Genomic DNA, 16,718 nt, shown 5'->3' with positions numbered 1-16,718 from the left:
TTATACAACCAAAAATATTTTAAGAATTGTTTATATTATATAAATTTTAATTACAATTAAAGGTAATTTCTTTTTTTTAGAAAAAGACTTCTGAGAAATAAAAATAACACAAAATTATAAAAATCCTAAATGTAAATAAATAATTTTATCTACTTTTTATATAAATTTACAAATTGTTTCATCTTAAAAGCTTTTTTGTTTTGTCTGGGAAATAACTTAAAGTAGTTAAATTAAAAAATATTACTTAATAAACTGATAAAAAACTCTATTCTCTTTTTTAAGAATCTTTTCAAAGATAAAATAACATCTATCATAATAATTTCAACATATCGTTTTATTTTTTGTATAATACTGTCTAGAAAAATAAATTAAGAAAAATACTTAAAGTAATAACATAGTTAAAAATAAAATAAATTCTATTTTTACAACTAAAAATACTTTTCTATGCAAAATATTTATCAAAATATCTTTTAAAACTAAACAAAACTATTCCATTCTACAAAAGGTAAGACAATAACTTAATGAAGAAGTATTAATGGGAGTAAATACAATGAAGGGTAGTTACAAAATAAATAAATTACTTTTTGTTTTGCAAGTTAAATGAAAAAAAGAGTTTTAGTAAAATTTTAAATTTAATTAAGTTTTTTAAGATTAAACTCTTTGTCAATTGGTTCGATCATCTGTTCTAATGGAGAAATATCTTCTTTAGACAATAAATCATATTCTCTGCAAAAGACATAGAAATGTCTAAATCCTAAATAAGCTTGATCACTTAAGTCCAACTCTTTTAAATGATTGGCATGACTATAGAACATATGTGCATATACTCTGAATAATCGTTTAAATATTTTTGTTAAAGTAGGCATAAATGCTTTCGGTGCTTTAGCAGTAAATTCAGCAGGGAATATTTTAGTATCGTCAAAGCAAGTTTGAACCCACTCAAATAATTTTTCGCAATATTCTCGTGCAGGTAGTTGAACTGATTTTTTATTTTCCATCCAAAGATATTCCATATTAGGTCCTCCATTCATAATCGGACATGCATTTGGAGAACATAAATCAGATACTGCTGAATATATTAACAGTATATTATTAAAAAAGTCAAAGCAATTAACTGCTAGCCATTCGTTTTGATTTCCATTTGCTGGACATTTAACAGAATCTTTTAATGTTCCTTTTGAAATACCTTCTTTAATTGTTTTATGAAGGTCATATCGTAAAGTACCCTTTGGCACTTTTTTCTTTGGTCTCATTGTTTGCATTTTCTTTGCTTTAAACATTCCTTAAGAATAAAACTAAATACTATTTTCAAGTTTTCATACCTTTTCAAGTTCCTTCTTTTTTTTCTAAATTAACTTTTCTATTCTAAAAAAAAACAAATAATAATAAAAACAAAATTATAACTTTTAAAATTATATTCGTGAGATGTGGGAACTAAATGTTCATCTTAATGGAGCACAATATGTTATTGCACCTATATTATACACTTCTTCTTTTATTGGTGTACTATTTTTCTTCTGCCATAAATGTAATAGACAATCTGTTACTTTCCCATATGTTGTTATAACATTATCTTATTTAATTCAAACATTATGTTGGTTGTTATATTTATTCATTATATATCAATAAATAAATTCATGTTGACATGATAGCGTTCTCAACTTCACATGTTATTCAATTATATTCATCAACAACATGTGTTTCATATTTTCTTTCACGAGTAGTGTACATTTGTAATTTTTTTATTGTAAGTTATACATTGTTTCATTGGGTTAAGGGTTTCACTGAACGTGAAGTACGTGTAATCAATCTTACTGTTGTTGGAATGGGTGTTTTGATACTTAACATCTTGTTTATTTCTCTTGTAATAGCATCATTTATAGCACTGTTTATTGAAGGTAATGACTGTGTATCAAATAATGGAAATATAGAGGCATGGAACACTTGGATTTCTACAGGATGTTTGTTTATTTCTACATAATAGATAAATTATAATTGATATTTATCTGTTTAGCAAATATGTTATTAGCCATTATAGTATTGGCCTTTGGAATATTAATCATTCAAAGATATCATCACCAAATCTCACATTTTACTTCACCGGACTCAAAAAAATCTTTTTTAATATATATATTTGCTTTAATCCTTCTTATTATTGAAAATCTATTACGTTTTATTGTTCATTTGTATTTCCCAATTACTAAAAAATATATGAATGATATTCTTTTTCAAACAATGATTCATTGGTTACCTGATATGGTAGAGACTGTGACTATTCTAGTTTTATGGTCTTCAGATGAAATGTCTTGGCAGTTTAACAAAGAGTTTGAAGAAAGAATGTTTGCTAACACAAAAATTATTCTAAGAAATATTCGAATGGAATATTCTGATTTATCAGTATCGTCTTGTACATCATATCAACATTCCACGTTGTCATATCGAGATTCAACCTCATCAACTACAGTTTCTCTTTTATAGATTAATTAATAAAATAATGTTATTCTTATTTCAGAATTATATTTTTGTTATTTTTATTTTATTTTTAGAATAGTCTTTTTATCAAGACATTTAGTTGCATATTCCTAAAAATAATGAAAGAATAAAAATTTTAATCGATAATAAATTATTTAAAAAAATAACATTGTTTCTTGAAAGAAATCAAAAAACAAAAAAAAATAAATGAAAAGTTAGTTTTAAGATCTATTTTTCATGTCAATTAGACAACCCACAGCTGCTGGAATGAGGGGAAGAGACACAAGATCAACGTTTAGTGGGTCTACTGACGTTTCTTCATTCTCTACTGTTGGTGAAAATAAAATTGATGAACAGACATATAATGCTGATCCACGATTTTCTACTACATTTGAATTACCTGACACACCTGAGTATATTACTTGGACAACAGAAACTGGGTGTGACTTAAAAATTATTCAAATGGCAACACTCGAAAAGTGTATTCAAACAATGATGTCAAAAGATTTTAATGACCCTTATTTTCAAGAGTGTTTTGTTTTAGCTTATAGGTTAGTTACAACACCTGAAAAATTATTAGAATTACTTAGCATTTTATTTGACCCTTCAATACCTGATGGAATGGAATGGGATGTTTTTGTTAAAGATGTTATATCACCACTTAGATTAAAAATAATGAATTTTGTTCGTACTTGGATGAAAAATGCATGGAAAGATTTTGAAGCAAAAGAAGAGTTAATTGATAAACTTCAACAGTTACTAGATCGATTTAATCAATTTAATCCAAAAATGAGTAAAATCTTACAAAAACAATTAGAACTTCATATCGCCCATGTAGAAAATAAAAGAGATGAATTAGATTCACCAATGATTAAAATTAACGAATTAGAAAAAAACCCAAAATATGTTAATGTTCTTCAATTTCATCCACATGAATTTGCACGACAAATTACTTTAATGCAAAATGATCTTTTTAGAAAAGTTCCTTATTTCGAATTACTTGGAAATGGGTGGATGAAAAAAGATAAGGATACATTAACTCCAAATCTCATTCGATTAGTACGTTCAAGTAAACGATTATTTAGTTTTGTTCAAACTTCTATTCTTGTAGAAAAACGAGTTGCATATAGAGCTTTGTTTATTCATTATTTCCTTCAAGTAGCAGAAGAAATGAAAAAATTAAATAACTTTGAAGGGATGAAAGCTGTATTTAGTGCATTAGAATCAACTCCAATTTATCGGCTTAAAGATACATGGGACTCTTTATTACCAGAAGATAAAGAAATTGAAGAAATGTTAAGTGAATTATGTGACCAAGAAAAGAATTTCAGTAAATTAAGAGAGGTTATGAAAATTGCAGTTCCACCTTGTTTACCATTTATTGGATCTACAATGGGCGATTTAGTATTCACTGATGATGGTAATAAACAAGGAGATAAAACACTAATCAATTGGTTTAAAATACGTGGAATTGGTAATTTAATTAAAGAACTCATGGTTAAACAAGCTGTTCCTTATCCTATTCAACATTACGATGCATTGATGAAATATTATGAAACTGCACCTGTACTCGAAAGTGAAGATGAGTTGTATGATCTTTCAGTAAATTTAGAAGAAAAAAGAGGTGAAATGAATAGTGAATTAGAAAAGAAAATAGCTAAATTAAAGAAAGAAGGAAATGCAAGAATAAAGAAATACATCAAATATATTTCAAAATAATTCAAATTTTTTAGTATATTTTATAATAACTTTATAACAGTTTTATAATAAAATTAATAAAGGGTTTTAGTATAAAAGATAAAGACAAAAAAGAAAGATACATAGTTCTTTAAGAAAATTTCTTTGAGATGGAAGATATTAAGAAATGGGTTATTCAGAATGGAGGTATTATTGATGGTGTTGATGTTAAAACATTTGAAGGATATGGAAGAGGATTATGTGCTAATAAAGAGTTTAAACAAGATGAGATCATTATGAGTATTCCTTATTCTATTCAAATTAATAGAATTAATTTAAATCATATTTGGCCTGAAGTAAAATTACCTAAATTTAATGAAGGAGATGACGATAGAGATGATTTAAATGGACTTGTATATTTATATCTTGCTATTAACAAAACAAATCCAAAATGTTTTCACTGGCCATATATTAATGTTTTACCAAAAACTTATGACTGCCCTTTAAGTTATACTATTGATGAATTAAATATTATGAAAGGTACAAAACTATATGTAGCAGTAGAAAAAATTAATGCTTTTCTTATGAAAGTTGTAGATTATTATAATAACAAACTTATTCAACAATTTCCTCAATATTTCCAGCCATTTGATGATCTTTTCAAAAGGTTACAATGGGCACATCAAAGTTTTTGGTCAAGAGCATTTTTAGTGATTTATCCACAACCATTTGGAGAAGTTGGATCATTGATTCCATTTTGTGATTTTAGTAATCATTGTACACAGGCTAAAGTAACTTATATTTCTAATACACGTACAGAAACATTTTCATTTCAAACTAATGAAGAAGTAGTAAAGCCAGGTGAACAAATATTTAATAATTATAGAATTAGGTCAAATGAAAAATTATTATTAGGATATGGGTTTGTAGAAGAGAATAATCCTTGTGATAATTTGTTACTTAGAATTTATTTTGAAGTTGACGATAATCAGTATAATGAAATTGAAGAGATTCTTAAACAAGAAGAGATTAAATCATTTGACTTCTTTTTAAAACTTGATGAAGATATTCCATTAGAATTGATGAGAATTCTTAGAATAGTTAACTTGTCTATTATTGAATCCAATCAATATTTTCAAGGAAATATTAATTTAAATTATGTTTCAGATAGAAATGAACTTGCTGCATTAAGACAATTAAACAGACAATTGTATCATTTATTACATTTAATGGAATTTAAAAAGGAAGATTTTGATTGTATTCATTCACATTCAATTAACTATCATCAAAAATGTGCTTTAATATACAAAAAAGGTATAGTCGATATAATAGAACATTCAATGAAATTATGTCAAACCTCTATTAAAAGGATCAGAGATCAAATAGTTTCAAAACATTTAAATTATGAAACAGTATCATGTTATGATTTCTTATTTGAGAATTTCTGTGATAATTTAAATGCATGGGCATCTCAAATTCATTTATTCCATCCAAATATTCAATATATTAATGAGAACCATCATATAATATTAAAGAATACATCTAATGAAATACTTCATTCTGGAGAAATTCTTATTTCTATTCCTGAACATTATATTCTTACTTCTGAAATAATAAAAAAAGAGAATCCTAAAATAAATCAGCCTAGTTTTATATTACAATGTATTGAATATTTATTAAGTGAAGTTGCACAAAAAAAATTTCCATTTATTCCATTAATTCTTAAATATATTGAAGCAATGACCTTCTATAGCAATGACTTTAATGAATTTGAAGACTCATATTTCTTTGATGAAATTAACTGTGTTGAAGATGATGGAATTCAGAATTACCAAGCATTTATGATGAATTCAAATATTAATATTTCTTTACCATCTTTTGTTGGATTATTTAATTTTGTTGATAGTCATATCATCACTACTTCATTTGGTAAATTCTATAATCCATTACCAATATTACCTAAACATAATCCATACACTTGTTTAGAAAAAGAAATGAAAGATTCTCAAATTAAGTTATACAATTTTAATGAGATATACCCTGGAGAAGAGATTTGTGATAATTATCAAGATGATAGTAGTATTAATCAAATGATTCATTTTCTTTCATTATCAAAAGAATATCTATCATTAGATTATTTTGATGCAAAAGTTTTTATTTCAAATGAGTCTGCACAACCATTATATGAAGAGCTTTGTGTTTTAAATCATCTTCCTACAGAGATATTTCTTACTCAAGATCAAGTTCGGTTTGATGTTTTTGAGAAATATATTGCTATTTATTCAATGTCTGTAAATAAAGTGAAATTGGAGTTAAAAAATAAAAATACATCTATTGAAGGAAACAAAATTAAAACAGTTCAATACTTACACTCTGAATTGGAGGTACTTCAAGATCTTCTTCCTCTTGTTAATGAAAAAATCAATATAGCTCAAGGACAGAATCAAATTAACAGAATAAAACAATTCAAATTAATTGATATGCATTTGAATGAACAAATTAATATTATTCAGAACGCCTTGAAGCATTTAGAAGTAAAAAATTAATTAGAATTAATAATAAATAAAATATCTTTCTTCTTTTTTTTTATTCTAAAAAGAAATAATATATATCTTTCATCTTTTGAGGTTCTTTAAATGATTTAAACCTTTTAGATTATATAATGAAACAAAAGAAATACAATAAATACATAATTTACTGTTGTAATAAAAGAAAAAAATTCTAAAGTCTTAAATTAACTTCTGTTTACTACATACTCATTTTTATTTTGAGAAAGAAAAGAACTAAGAGAAACTAAGTTGAAGAGAAACAATGAACAAAATCAATATTAATAGGTTAATAGGTATTAGTATCATTACAATAATATTTATATGAGGATAAAACAATATCCATTTTAAATTAGTTTCATAAATAGGAGTAAAATAAAAGAGTAGTTGAATATTTAATAGAGAAATCAATTCCTTTATGTTAAATAATTTTTAATTATGAAATTGAAAGAAAAAGGAAATAATTCAATTAATATTTGAGTGTGAAAATAGATGCTGAGCCATCACAATCTATTAAAAGAATATTTGATGTTTTTGGAATATAACATACGTGAACAATAGGTTTTCCATCAGTTACAAAGAGATTAAGTTTAACTCCAAAAATATCAATTGATTTTTTTGAAATAACTGGCATATTTGGAAATACAAAAATTCCACCTTCTTTAGATGCAATAAACAAAAGTGTCATATCGTCATTTAAAGATGGTGTAATAGAAGAACAATTTGTTGTCATTCCCTTATATCTACTTATCATATCAAAATCAATTAAAGTATAAATAATAACTTTATTATTTGCATACGTAATATAGCAAATACGGTCTTTAACATTTACAATAATACTTGAAATAAGGATGTCTTCTTTCAATGAAGATGTTTTAACAAGTTGCATCTTATCATCATAATCATATAATGCTAGTATAGTACCTTCAAGTGTTCCAACAATATACCCAGTAGCTTCTTCTCCTTCACAATAAATTTCAACTGCAGTTACAGCACAATGAACATCATATTCTCTAATTTGTTCATATTTATCAGTGTTATAACAAAATACTTGTCCATTAAGTAAACCAGCAATAAATCGTTTATTCTCTTTACAATATTTTAAGCATAGACAAACATCATCAATTGAAATAGTTTTAATTTGTTCACCGTTTATTGCATTCCATACAAACAATTCTTTTGTTGTAGAAGAAGAACAAATAATATTATTTTCTATAAAAATTACAGAAACGATTTCTCCAGTATGTTTTGTAAATATTGTTTTTACTTCTTTTTTAACTAGCCCATCAACAATTTCCCAAACCATAATTTTACCATCTTTACCTGCTGTAGCAAGTAATGTTCCATCAATATTAAATGAATAGTCCCAAACCATTCCTTTATGAAAATTATCTAAAAAATTAAGTTAATTGTTTTATTTTGTTATAACTAATTACTTTCTTTATAATAGAGAATGAAATTCAAACTTAATTGTTGTTGTGCAGATAATGTAACTTTCAAATCATATTTATCTTCTTTAAAAGTTCCTGGTGCTTGTTTACTCATTGTAACTGGTTTGACAATATTTATCATAGATTTAGACTTATGGATTTTAGCATCTGATGAAGATTTCTTCATAAGTTGTGTAGATTTTCTTCGTTCAACAGTAGAGCTCATATGAAATATATTAATGAGATTTGAGTGCAACTTTGTTATTTACCAACAAAAACTGTTGGTCTAACAAATGATAGGATTTACCATTATTTTTAATTTTTAATTTATTTTCTAGTTGTCTTTATTAATCTAAAATATCATTCTAGTTGCCAGTCAGTTTGTTTAAAAATCTTCTAATTCTTATTTTTTTCCTATTTTATGGTCTTCTCATTTCCTCATTTTCTGAAAAAGCCATTTCGGAGTGATTTTAAAGCAGCCAAATTTCTATCACTACCTGATTTTTATAAATCAAATTTGTAATTATTTCATTTTCAAATACAATTTATATTTGTGTTATATATACCTAAAACATTTTTTTATAAATAAAAAAAGTTATACTAGAAAGGAAGGATTTCAATGTTATTTAATTAAAAACTTTTTGAAATAAAGAAAACACCTAAATCTGAAATTAAAAAATATTTACAATAGTTTTAATGAAAGAATAATCGTTCTTGAAAAACATATATTGTGGAGAACCAATAATTGGTTATGCATGACATTACAAAAAGGATTTATTAATTTAATACAAACATATAAAATACCAGAATCTCAAAAACACCTGAAACTCATTTTTCTTTTCACAAGAAAAACATACAACTACTTCTTAAGGACCATGAAATTATAAATAAAACACTTGGTTTATTTCCAATAACTATGTGTATAATACCTACAAAATTTTCTTCTGAAATTTATCACTTCCCATTTGTCTTTATGTTACCAAACAATTGTCCAGTGTTCTTTTTAAACAATATTTGGTTAAAGCATATAGTCTTCCAATATTTTTTTTTAACAAATGGGACAAAAGCTATTGGTAAATTAACTGACTTCTCTATTGTATTTAATACTTTACTACTTCAAATAAAACCACATACAATTAAACAAAATTTAAATGGACTAACCTTAACAATCGGTGCAAGACAAACAACATACCACTGAGGAGAAGATATTGTTCTCAGCATGGGTATAACAGGAAAAACAAAAAATATTATTGGAAGAAAGATTAAAACTCAATTTTTGTTTGAATGTAATAATTGTAGTACTTTAATTGTTAAGTACAACGTCAATTCAGTATAAAAGATAGTAGACCTATCAACTAAAAATATTGTTCTTATGAATTCAATATTCTATCTAACTTCTCTTTCTTTGTACGCATTTTTATGGCATCACATTTTATTTATGTTAGATGATGGCTCTCTATCTATTACCTTTCCAATGAGTATTAGTGAAAACAAACCAATAGATGAAAGTCTTACTAAAAAGTATACAAAAAGTTATGGTGACGATGTTTTAATGTCTTCTTATGATGAGATATGCTAGAATTTCTACCAACTTATTTTTCTTATCTAGCCAAAAGTAAAATACAGTTAAAAGATGTGGACATTTAATTACAACACAAAGAGAAGACATACATATTATGGTCATATTAATTAATAAATGTCTTTGTGATAAAGAAGAAAATAAAATAGATAGAATTTATCCTTTCTTTGAGTCAATAATATTACCATCAGACTCACATTTGGATTATATAAAAATAAGGTTGTGTGATTGGTCATATCAATAAAAGAATTGATTGATTTAAAAGTGAGGGATACCTCAAGTATTAATCAAGGGATGCCATAATTCACTAGTAACTATTCACGCTTTAGAAACAGAACTATTGAGTGTAAGAAATAGCAAAGACCCTCCGTCAGTGTATATTATGTATCAAATGACCTTTAGAAAAAAAAACAAAAGAAATAAAAAGTGTTGTACCAAGATTCGTTAATTCGATATTTATAATTTCTGTAGGAACAACTAGGTCTAATGTTATTGTTTTTGTTTATGACAATAATCCAATTTTTGGAGATGAACTTTTTGGTTGTATTGAATTTGATTTATCAAGAATTTCATTTCTATTGTTCAGTTGAAGGATGGTTTGAATTTAACTCTTCCCCATTTAGTGTGGAAATTTATACAAGAAGACTTAAATTAAGTTTTGCTTATGATAATGAAAGTTCATATATAGAGTCTTTTATTTCTATCCCTGATATTATTTCATTATTTACTTAACCATATTAACCATTTTCCAGTAAGTTTCTCAAACAAATAGACTTTGCAACAATATTTGTGATTTAAAAAGTAAATTTCCTTATTGATGGGAAACATCAAATGATTTAATAATGAATAAATATGAGAAATTTTATGACTTAATATAAAAAAATATTATATTTAATTTTTTGGTTTGATAAATTAAATAAAAATATAAATGATTTTTTAAAAAAAATTAAAGTAAAAAGATATTGTGTTGAGCCAATTGTTCTTTAGTTTCATGATTCCATACAGATGCTTGAATTTCTCCAATATGTGCTTTTTGTAAATAGAACATACAAAGTCGTGATTGTCCAATTCCACCACCAATAGAAAGTGGTAATTCACCTTTTAATAACATTTGATGGAACATAAATTTTTCTCTATCTGTAGCATTTCTCATTTCTAATTGTCTTTTAAGAGCTGTTGAATCAACACGAATACCCATAGAAGATAATTCAAGACTTTGTTGAAGAACATCATTCCATACAATAATATCACAATTAAGACCATGATAACCTTCTTTAGTTAAACTTGACCAATCATCATAATCAGGAGATCTACCGTCATGAGTTACTTTTGAAATTGGTAATGGATATCCTATTCCAATTACACAAACTGCTCCATATTTTTTAGCAACAGTATGTTCTCTTTCTTTTGGAGATAAATTAGGATATTCTTTTTCCATATCTTCAGTATGTAAGAAAGTAATGTCTTTTGGTAGTCTTCTTTTTAATTGAGAATATTCATTGCAAATATATTCTTCAGTTTTATAAATAGTATGGTAAATCTTTTTAACAACACTTTTAAGATATTCTAATGTTCTATTTTCTTTTGAAATAGTTTTTTCCCAATCCCATTGATCAACATAAATTGAATGAATATTATCTAAATCTTCCATTGGTCTAATAGCATTCATATCAGTAACAATACCTTCTCCAACAGGAATTTTTAATTCATGTAATTGTAACCTTTTCCATTTAGCTAAAGAATGAACTACTTCAACAACACTATTATTCATTCCTTTCACTGGGAAATGCACTGGGACTTCAATACCATTTAAATCATCATTTAAACCATATCCTGATTCAACAAACAAAGGAGCAGTAATTCTTAATAAGTCTAAGTCATATGTTAAATTTTTTTCAAACTCTTGTTTAATTTTTCTAATTGCAATTTCTGTTTGGAAAGAATTTAATAAAGGGTAATAATTTTTAGGAAAGATAGTAGTCATCTTAGATAATAATTTCTAATTAGTTAGGTCTTTAACAGTTCTTTAAATGAGTTGTCTCAACACCCTACATTTAATTAGGGTCTTTATTTATCCATCTAAAGAAACATCTAATTTTGATGACTAATATATTTTTAACTCATAAATTCCAAGATTTTTTACTAATGAATTTAAAATTGAATTATTTATTAAATAAATAAACTAAAATCAAATAAGAATTTTCTTTGTTTCTTGAACAAGAAATAAGAAGTTTTCAAATTAATTTTTGGATCTTAAGAATGTTTATTTTATTTAAAAAGATATTAAAACAATAAACCTATACTTAAAAGATTTTCTTAAAGATAACATTGGTCTGGAAGAGATACTAAAGGTCTAAGTTGATAACATCCACCAAAAGAAGATTTTCCAAAATCACGTACAGAAGTTGAAATAGTAATTGATGTTATGTGAATACAATTACAAAAACAATTATATCCTATAGATGTAATTGTTGATGGAATTGTTAGACTTTGAAGTGAAGAACAATCAAAAAAAGTAGATTTACCTAATGAACGAATTAGTGGAGGAAATTCAATTTCTTTTAATGAAGTACAATCATCAAAACAATGTATTCCAATAAAAGTTAATCCTGTTGGTAATTTAATTGAACTTAAATTGAAACAATTTGAAAAAACAGCATTCCCAATATAACTTAAAGATAATGGTAAATCAATAGACTTTAGTTGTGAACATCCACAAAAAGCTTTTTCTTGTATTGATGCAATTGTTTTTGGTAAAATAATACATGATAATTGATTACATCCATTAAAACATCCTTCAGCTAGATTAGTTATTGTAATAGGTAATACTACTTTTGTAAGATGGATACATTGAGAGAAACAACTTGTATGTAATTCTTTAAGAAATGGTGGAAAATCAATTGATTTAATCAAACAACCACTAAACGCACTTTTTTGAATAACTTTAACTGAAGAAGGAATATTTATAGTAGAATATTTTGTATTTAAGAAGGCATCTTCCCCAATAATAGTTACACATTTAGGAATTACATTTTTCCATTTTCTTTGATCTTCTTTTGTATATGCAACAGACGTGCAATCTGTTGTTGGATTAGAAAGAAGTTTTTGTGCTTCTTTACAACTTACTTGATATAAAATTTTATGACTTGGAATATTCGGATTAAAACGTTGTTTCTTTCTATAGATATATTGGGTTTGAATCTTTGGAAATAATTTTAAATTTTCTATTGGATTATAGAGAAATTTTTCTGTTGTTTCTTTAAACTTTTTACAGATGAAATTTAATTTAGCAAGGTCTTCTTCTTGTAAAATGAACTGTGCTACAATAAGAAAAGAATAACCATCCAGTTGTCTTTTCATAACGTAGGTCAAAATGTTTTTCAAAGATATATCTTTTGTTTAAGTATTGTTTTGAAATGTATTTATTTGGGTTTTTTCTTCAATTCTTTCTTCGAAAGTCAAGATTCAAAATATTCTATTTTAGAAAAAACTGAAAAAAAAAAAGATAAAAATTCAAAAATAAAATTAATATATTTATTTAAAGTTTATCTTTTAAATTTTTTCTTTTATCATCTTTTTACTTGTTATTTATATTATTGAGAAGTTAAAAGAAAATAATAGTAATTAAGAACAAATAAGAAAAAGAAATTATTAAACCTGATCAAAATTTACTCAGTTATAGTATAAGTTTATCTAAGAAATTAACATAAATTCTTTATTTTAAGAACTATTAGAATAGAATCTAAAATTGTTATAAATCTTCTATAAACTCCTGAGTAAATTCAATAATACCAATCGAAAAACTTTAAACAGTTTTATTTAGTAAAGAATAAATTAAATATACTTGATTAAATAACCAGTAATCATTTTATTAATATAGTTCTTATTCAATTTTAAAAAAATTTTTTTAGAATGATAAAATACTTTAAGAATAAACAATATTTATTAATTAATAATAAAAGTTTTTTTAGAAGATGTTGATACTAATGTGAGTGAAAAGAGTAGGTTTGTTTTTATGGTCCAGTACTTAACACAAATAAAAAGAAAAGAAATGTAAAGTCCTTAAAATTATTTTTTGCTCTTAAAGCAAATTTGTGGAACAGAAACATTTTCTTAAAGATATGATTATTGAGACAGTACATTTATTATTTACTATACAAGTATAGAAATTTAGTTTATTAAAAAAGAAAGATAAAAAAGATATTTATCTTTTCATTGAAACAAATGTTTATTGTTATTGAGTAATTAAATTAAATAAAAAAAAATAATACATTTGTTTTTATTCAAGAAGGTATTGGAAGTAAACGACTCAACAACGAAACAAAAGAAAAATATAGTTTGAAGAAAATAGTAGTTCTTTGTTGATAAATATATTTAATAGGTTTATTAAACGTTTGTATCATTTTTTGTTGTTAAAAAAGGTGATTTATAGTTAAGAGAATTTTAGCAATTTTAGATTAAGAATTATTTAATTATTGTAATGTTAATACGGACTATCTGATGGTAACAAAGAATTATTTAACATACATTTTTCACAACACTCAGTTGATACATCAAGTTCATTTTCAAATCCAGTTAGTGTTGATAACCAAAGAGATTTACAATATGAGATGGTTAAGGTAGACAATGTATTTGGAAGGATAAATGAAGAATTTTCATACCCAGTAAGTTCTAATGAATTGAGTGTTAATTCTGTTAAGTCCATATGAGTTGACTCAATGTTATTAGTATCAGAAATATCTGATGCATCAAAGGCCAGACTTAAAGAATCAATATGGTTTGAACCAATATGAATTGATTGATTTGGAGTAGTGATAGATGCCATTTTTACAGTATCAAATTGATAATTATCAGTAGATAATGCAAAACAAATGAATTCATTAATATTTTTTATAAATACTTCATTATCAGACATTATTAGTTGTGAGTGTTTTGATTGAATACAACATTTATTTGATTCTGTTACTTCAAGTGAATTAATATGAAGCAATTCATTAATACAAACAACATTATAACTCGATAAAAATGAAATTGAATTGACTGTTTGTGGAACTGGAATTTCAACTTGATCCTTACTTTGCAATGAACTGAATGTTATTTCCTTAAACCCTGTTTCAGGATAAATAAATTGTGGAATTATTATTTGGCCATCTTCGTGCCACATTTCAATAGTTAACTTAACTAATGTCTTAGGAAGAATAATGCTGTATGGGTAATTTCCAAATAAACGAAGAGTTAGTTCTATGGTTGGAATAAATGAAAAGTCCCACTCTTTCTTCATTTGAACAATATCAGTTTCAAAAACAACACAATAAGGTTTGTCTTTCCCTTTGTTTTTACAATATTCATCAAATGAACCTTCAAAGCTTTCATTATCCATTATTCAATTCTTTAAATATTTATCAAGTTCTTTCAGTTCTTTTTCGTTATTTTTAAAAATTGAACAAAACAGTAATTTGAATGTTTCTTCTTTACATAAAAATATTCCTAAAAAATTTTTTATTAACTAAGTGAAGGTTAAACAATGACATTATATAAAAATTTATTCTAATACATGTATAATTGAGAAGTTGAGTTGTTTATCTACAAATAACTTACCTCAAAAGTTTTTTTCTATATTTTCTTCTTCTTATCCAGTGAAATTAGTGTCATAACCTTTTCTAATAATAAAAAATTCTATTGATATTGTTTTTCTATTCAACATTAATTCGTTGTCACATGGATAAAACTTAATTAAATTATTAACTATTTTATGTCTTTTATTTTTATCACTTCTTCTCTTATTACTTTGTATTGTCAGTCATTTAACTATATCTAAAATTTTCATTTGTACTAATCTTTGAATCTATATTATATTAAAGTATTTAGAAAGAAGAAATAGAAATAAATAAATCTTTATAAATATCTCAAAGATACCATCTATAGAACTATTGTTAAATAATTTTATATCTGTAAATATTTCGTTGTCCTTAACAATATTGTTAAATCATTATTTCATTGTGAATATTCTTTAATTTTATTGTTATATTAACTTTTTGAAATTCTCAATAATTTTTTTACTTTTGAGTTCATTTGATTCATATGATAACTTAAATATTTTGTTTGTAATGAAATTTTATCTTGTTCATCATAAATAATTTTTAGTTATCTTATTTACAAAAATATTCACTAAAATATTTTCAAACATACTCACAGTGTTAGTTTAATTATTATTTTGTGATTTTAATGAGATAATATTTAAATATTTTTATTCATCTCTTAGTTACTTCATGTTAATAATTCAATTTCTACATATTTTTTATACTTATTTAATCAACTTCTGATAAGATTAACTCATTTTTTATATTTAATTTAACCATTTTTCATTTATAAAATAAAATAAAATGAAATTTCTTTCTATTTATTAGGATGTTTATTATATTAAGAGTCAATACGTTTTATATTTAAAAAATCTGATTTAAACCATGAATAAATCATGTGAGTCTCACACTTTTCCCCTATGTGATTGTTACTAATATTAATATCAATTTTTAGAAAAACATAAAATTAGGAAATTAAAAACAATAAAAGTCTCAAAACAATATAATTTATTTTTAGAAGAAGTGACCAATCAAAAAAGATAATAAACTATAATTAAATAAATAACTAATTTTTCTGAATATCAATTTTTTTAAATAAGATTTAAGAAATTTAGATAGAATTAACAAATTTTCTAAGTATTAAAAAACAAATAACAATTTTTGTTCTTTTAAGTGCCATTTATTATATTTTTAAAAAATAAATCAATTGATACCAAATCATTTGAAAATGGACGAAACTCCACAACCAACATCTATTTCTTCAATTCAAAAAGAGCATACTATTAAAGAGAGTATTGAAAATGAAGTTCAAGATGATGACGGAGAAATGAAAAGACCAAAAACAAAGAAAGTTACCAAAAAGTCTCATAAAAAAATGAATAAAAAAGTAACAGAAATAATTGTTCCTAAACGATTGAAATGAATATGATAAATC

General features: G+C 24.6%; 8 protein-coding genes across 8 annotated transcripts, besides 21 other annotated features; 3 read left to right on the top strand and 5 right to left on the bottom strand.

Annotated features, from left to right (window-relative positions):
• The first annotated feature begins 10 nt into the window (after positions 1 to 10).
• Positions 11 to 61: a sequence feature (AT_rich).
• A 34-nt stretch (positions 62 to 95) lies between these two features.
• Positions 96 to 169: a sequence feature (AT_rich).
• Positions 170 to 359: 190 nt separating this feature from the next.
• Positions 360 to 425: a sequence feature (AT_rich).
• A 194-nt stretch (positions 426 to 619) lies between these two features.
• Positions 620 to 649: a sequence feature (AT_rich).
• On the bottom strand, positions 633 to 1,280 carry EDI_196290 (uncharacterized protein; the record flags this gene model as incomplete). Its single annotated transcript, XM_001738822.1, has 1 exon — positions 633 to 1,280. One exon carries the CDS (start codon positions 1,278 to 1,280, stop codon positions 633 to 635), a length of 648 nt encoding a protein of 215 aa, XP_001738874.1.
• An 86-nt stretch (positions 1,281 to 1,366) lies between these two features.
• Positions 1,367 to 1,419: a sequence feature (AT_rich).
• A 6-nt stretch (positions 1,420 to 1,425) lies between these two features.
• On the top strand, positions 1,426 to 2,478 carry EDI_196280 (uncharacterized protein; the record flags this gene model as incomplete). The annotated part of the gene is made up of 3 exons (XM_001738821.1): positions 1,426 to 1,594; positions 1,653 to 1,961; positions 2,015 to 2,478. 3 exons carry the CDS (start codon positions 1,426 to 1,428, stop codon positions 2,476 to 2,478), a joined length of 942 nt encoding a protein of 313 aa, XP_001738873.1.
• Positions 2,109 to 2,136: a sequence feature (AT_rich).
• Positions 2,471 to 2,545: a sequence feature (AT_rich).
• A 38-nt stretch (positions 2,546 to 2,583) lies between these two features.
• Positions 2,584 to 2,639: a sequence feature (AT_rich).
• Positions 2,640 to 2,709: 70 nt separating this feature from the next.
• Positions 2,710 to 4,191, top strand: EDI_196270 (guanine nucleotide exchange factor, putative; the record flags this gene model as incomplete). Its single annotated transcript, XM_001738820.1, has 1 exon — positions 2,710 to 4,191. One exon carries the CDS (start codon positions 2,710 to 2,712, stop codon positions 4,189 to 4,191), a length of 1,482 nt encoding a protein of 493 aa, XP_001738872.1.
• Positions 4,174 to 4,252: a sequence feature (AT_rich).
• Positions 4,253 to 4,319: 67 nt separating this feature from the next.
• EDI_196260 (uncharacterized protein) lies at positions 4,320 to 6,695 on the top strand (the record flags this gene model as incomplete). The annotated part of the gene is made up of 1 exon (XM_001738819.1): positions 4,320 to 6,695. One exon carries the CDS (start codon positions 4,320 to 4,322, stop codon positions 6,693 to 6,695), a length of 2,376 nt encoding a protein of 791 aa, XP_001738871.1.
• Positions 6,685 to 6,761: a sequence feature (AT_rich).
• Positions 6,762 to 7,164: 403 nt separating this feature from the next.
• EDI_196250 (uncharacterized protein) lies at positions 7,165 to 8,351 on the bottom strand (the record flags this gene model as incomplete). The annotated part of the gene is made up of 2 exons (XM_001738818.1): positions 7,165 to 8,087; positions 8,162 to 8,351. The coding sequence occupies 2 exons, from the start codon at positions 8,349 to 8,351 to the stop codon at positions 7,165 to 7,167; spliced, it is 1,113 nt and encodes a 370-aa protein (XP_001738870.1).
• Positions 8,352 to 8,433: 82 nt separating this feature from the next.
• Positions 8,434 to 8,459: a sequence feature (AT_rich).
• Positions 8,460 to 8,625: 166 nt separating this feature from the next.
• Positions 8,626 to 8,719: a sequence feature (AT_rich).
• Positions 8,720 to 10,573: 1,854 nt separating this feature from the next.
• Positions 10,574 to 10,655: a sequence feature (AT_rich).
• On the bottom strand, positions 10,651 to 11,688 carry EDI_196240 (aspartate--ammonia ligase, putative; the record flags this gene model as incomplete). The annotated part of the gene is made up of 1 exon (XM_001738817.1): positions 10,651 to 11,688. The coding sequence occupies one exon, from the start codon at positions 11,686 to 11,688 to the stop codon at positions 10,651 to 10,653; it is 1,038 nt and encodes a 345-aa protein (XP_001738869.1).
• Positions 11,689 to 11,852: 164 nt separating this feature from the next.
• Positions 11,853 to 11,886: a sequence feature (AT_rich).
• A 134-nt stretch (positions 11,887 to 12,020) lies between these two features.
• Positions 12,021 to 13,064, bottom strand: EDI_196230 (uncharacterized protein; the record flags this gene model as incomplete). Its single annotated transcript, XM_001738816.1, has 1 exon — positions 12,021 to 13,064. One exon carries the CDS (start codon positions 13,062 to 13,064, stop codon positions 12,021 to 12,023), a length of 1,044 nt encoding a protein of 347 aa, XP_001738868.1.
• A 133-nt stretch (positions 13,065 to 13,197) lies between these two features.
• Positions 13,198 to 13,267: a sequence feature (AT_rich).
• Positions 13,268 to 13,569: 302 nt separating this feature from the next.
• Positions 13,570 to 13,674: a sequence feature (AT_rich).
• Positions 13,675 to 13,946: 272 nt separating this feature from the next.
• Positions 13,947 to 13,974: a sequence feature (AT_rich).
• Positions 13,975 to 14,187: 213 nt separating this feature from the next.
• On the bottom strand, positions 14,188 to 15,084 carry EDI_196220 (uncharacterized protein; the record flags this gene model as incomplete). The annotated part of the gene is made up of 1 exon (XM_001738815.1): positions 14,188 to 15,084. One exon carries the CDS (start codon positions 15,082 to 15,084, stop codon positions 14,188 to 14,190), a length of 897 nt encoding a protein of 298 aa, XP_001738867.1.
• Positions 15,085 to 15,905: 821 nt separating this feature from the next.
• Positions 15,906 to 15,956: a sequence feature (AT_rich).
• Positions 15,957 to 16,039: 83 nt separating this feature from the next.
• Positions 16,040 to 16,089: a sequence feature (AT_rich).
• A 234-nt stretch (positions 16,090 to 16,323) lies between these two features.
• Positions 16,324 to 16,397: a sequence feature (AT_rich).
• A 64-nt stretch (positions 16,398 to 16,461) lies between these two features.
• Positions 16,462 to 16,487: a sequence feature (AT_rich).
• The last annotated feature ends 231 nt before the right edge of the window (positions 16,488 to 16,718 follow it).

This window comes from Entamoeba dispar, genomic scaffold (assembly GCF_000209125.1).
Source record: "Entamoeba dispar SAW760 scf_1105229461699 genomic scaffold, whole genome shotgun sequence".
Lineage (NCBI taxonomy): Eukaryota > Evosea > Mastigamoebida > Endamoebidae > Entamoeba > Entamoeba dispar.
The sequence above is the reverse complement of the archived record's forward strand: the minus strand, read 5'-3'. Positions and strand labels throughout refer to the sequence as shown.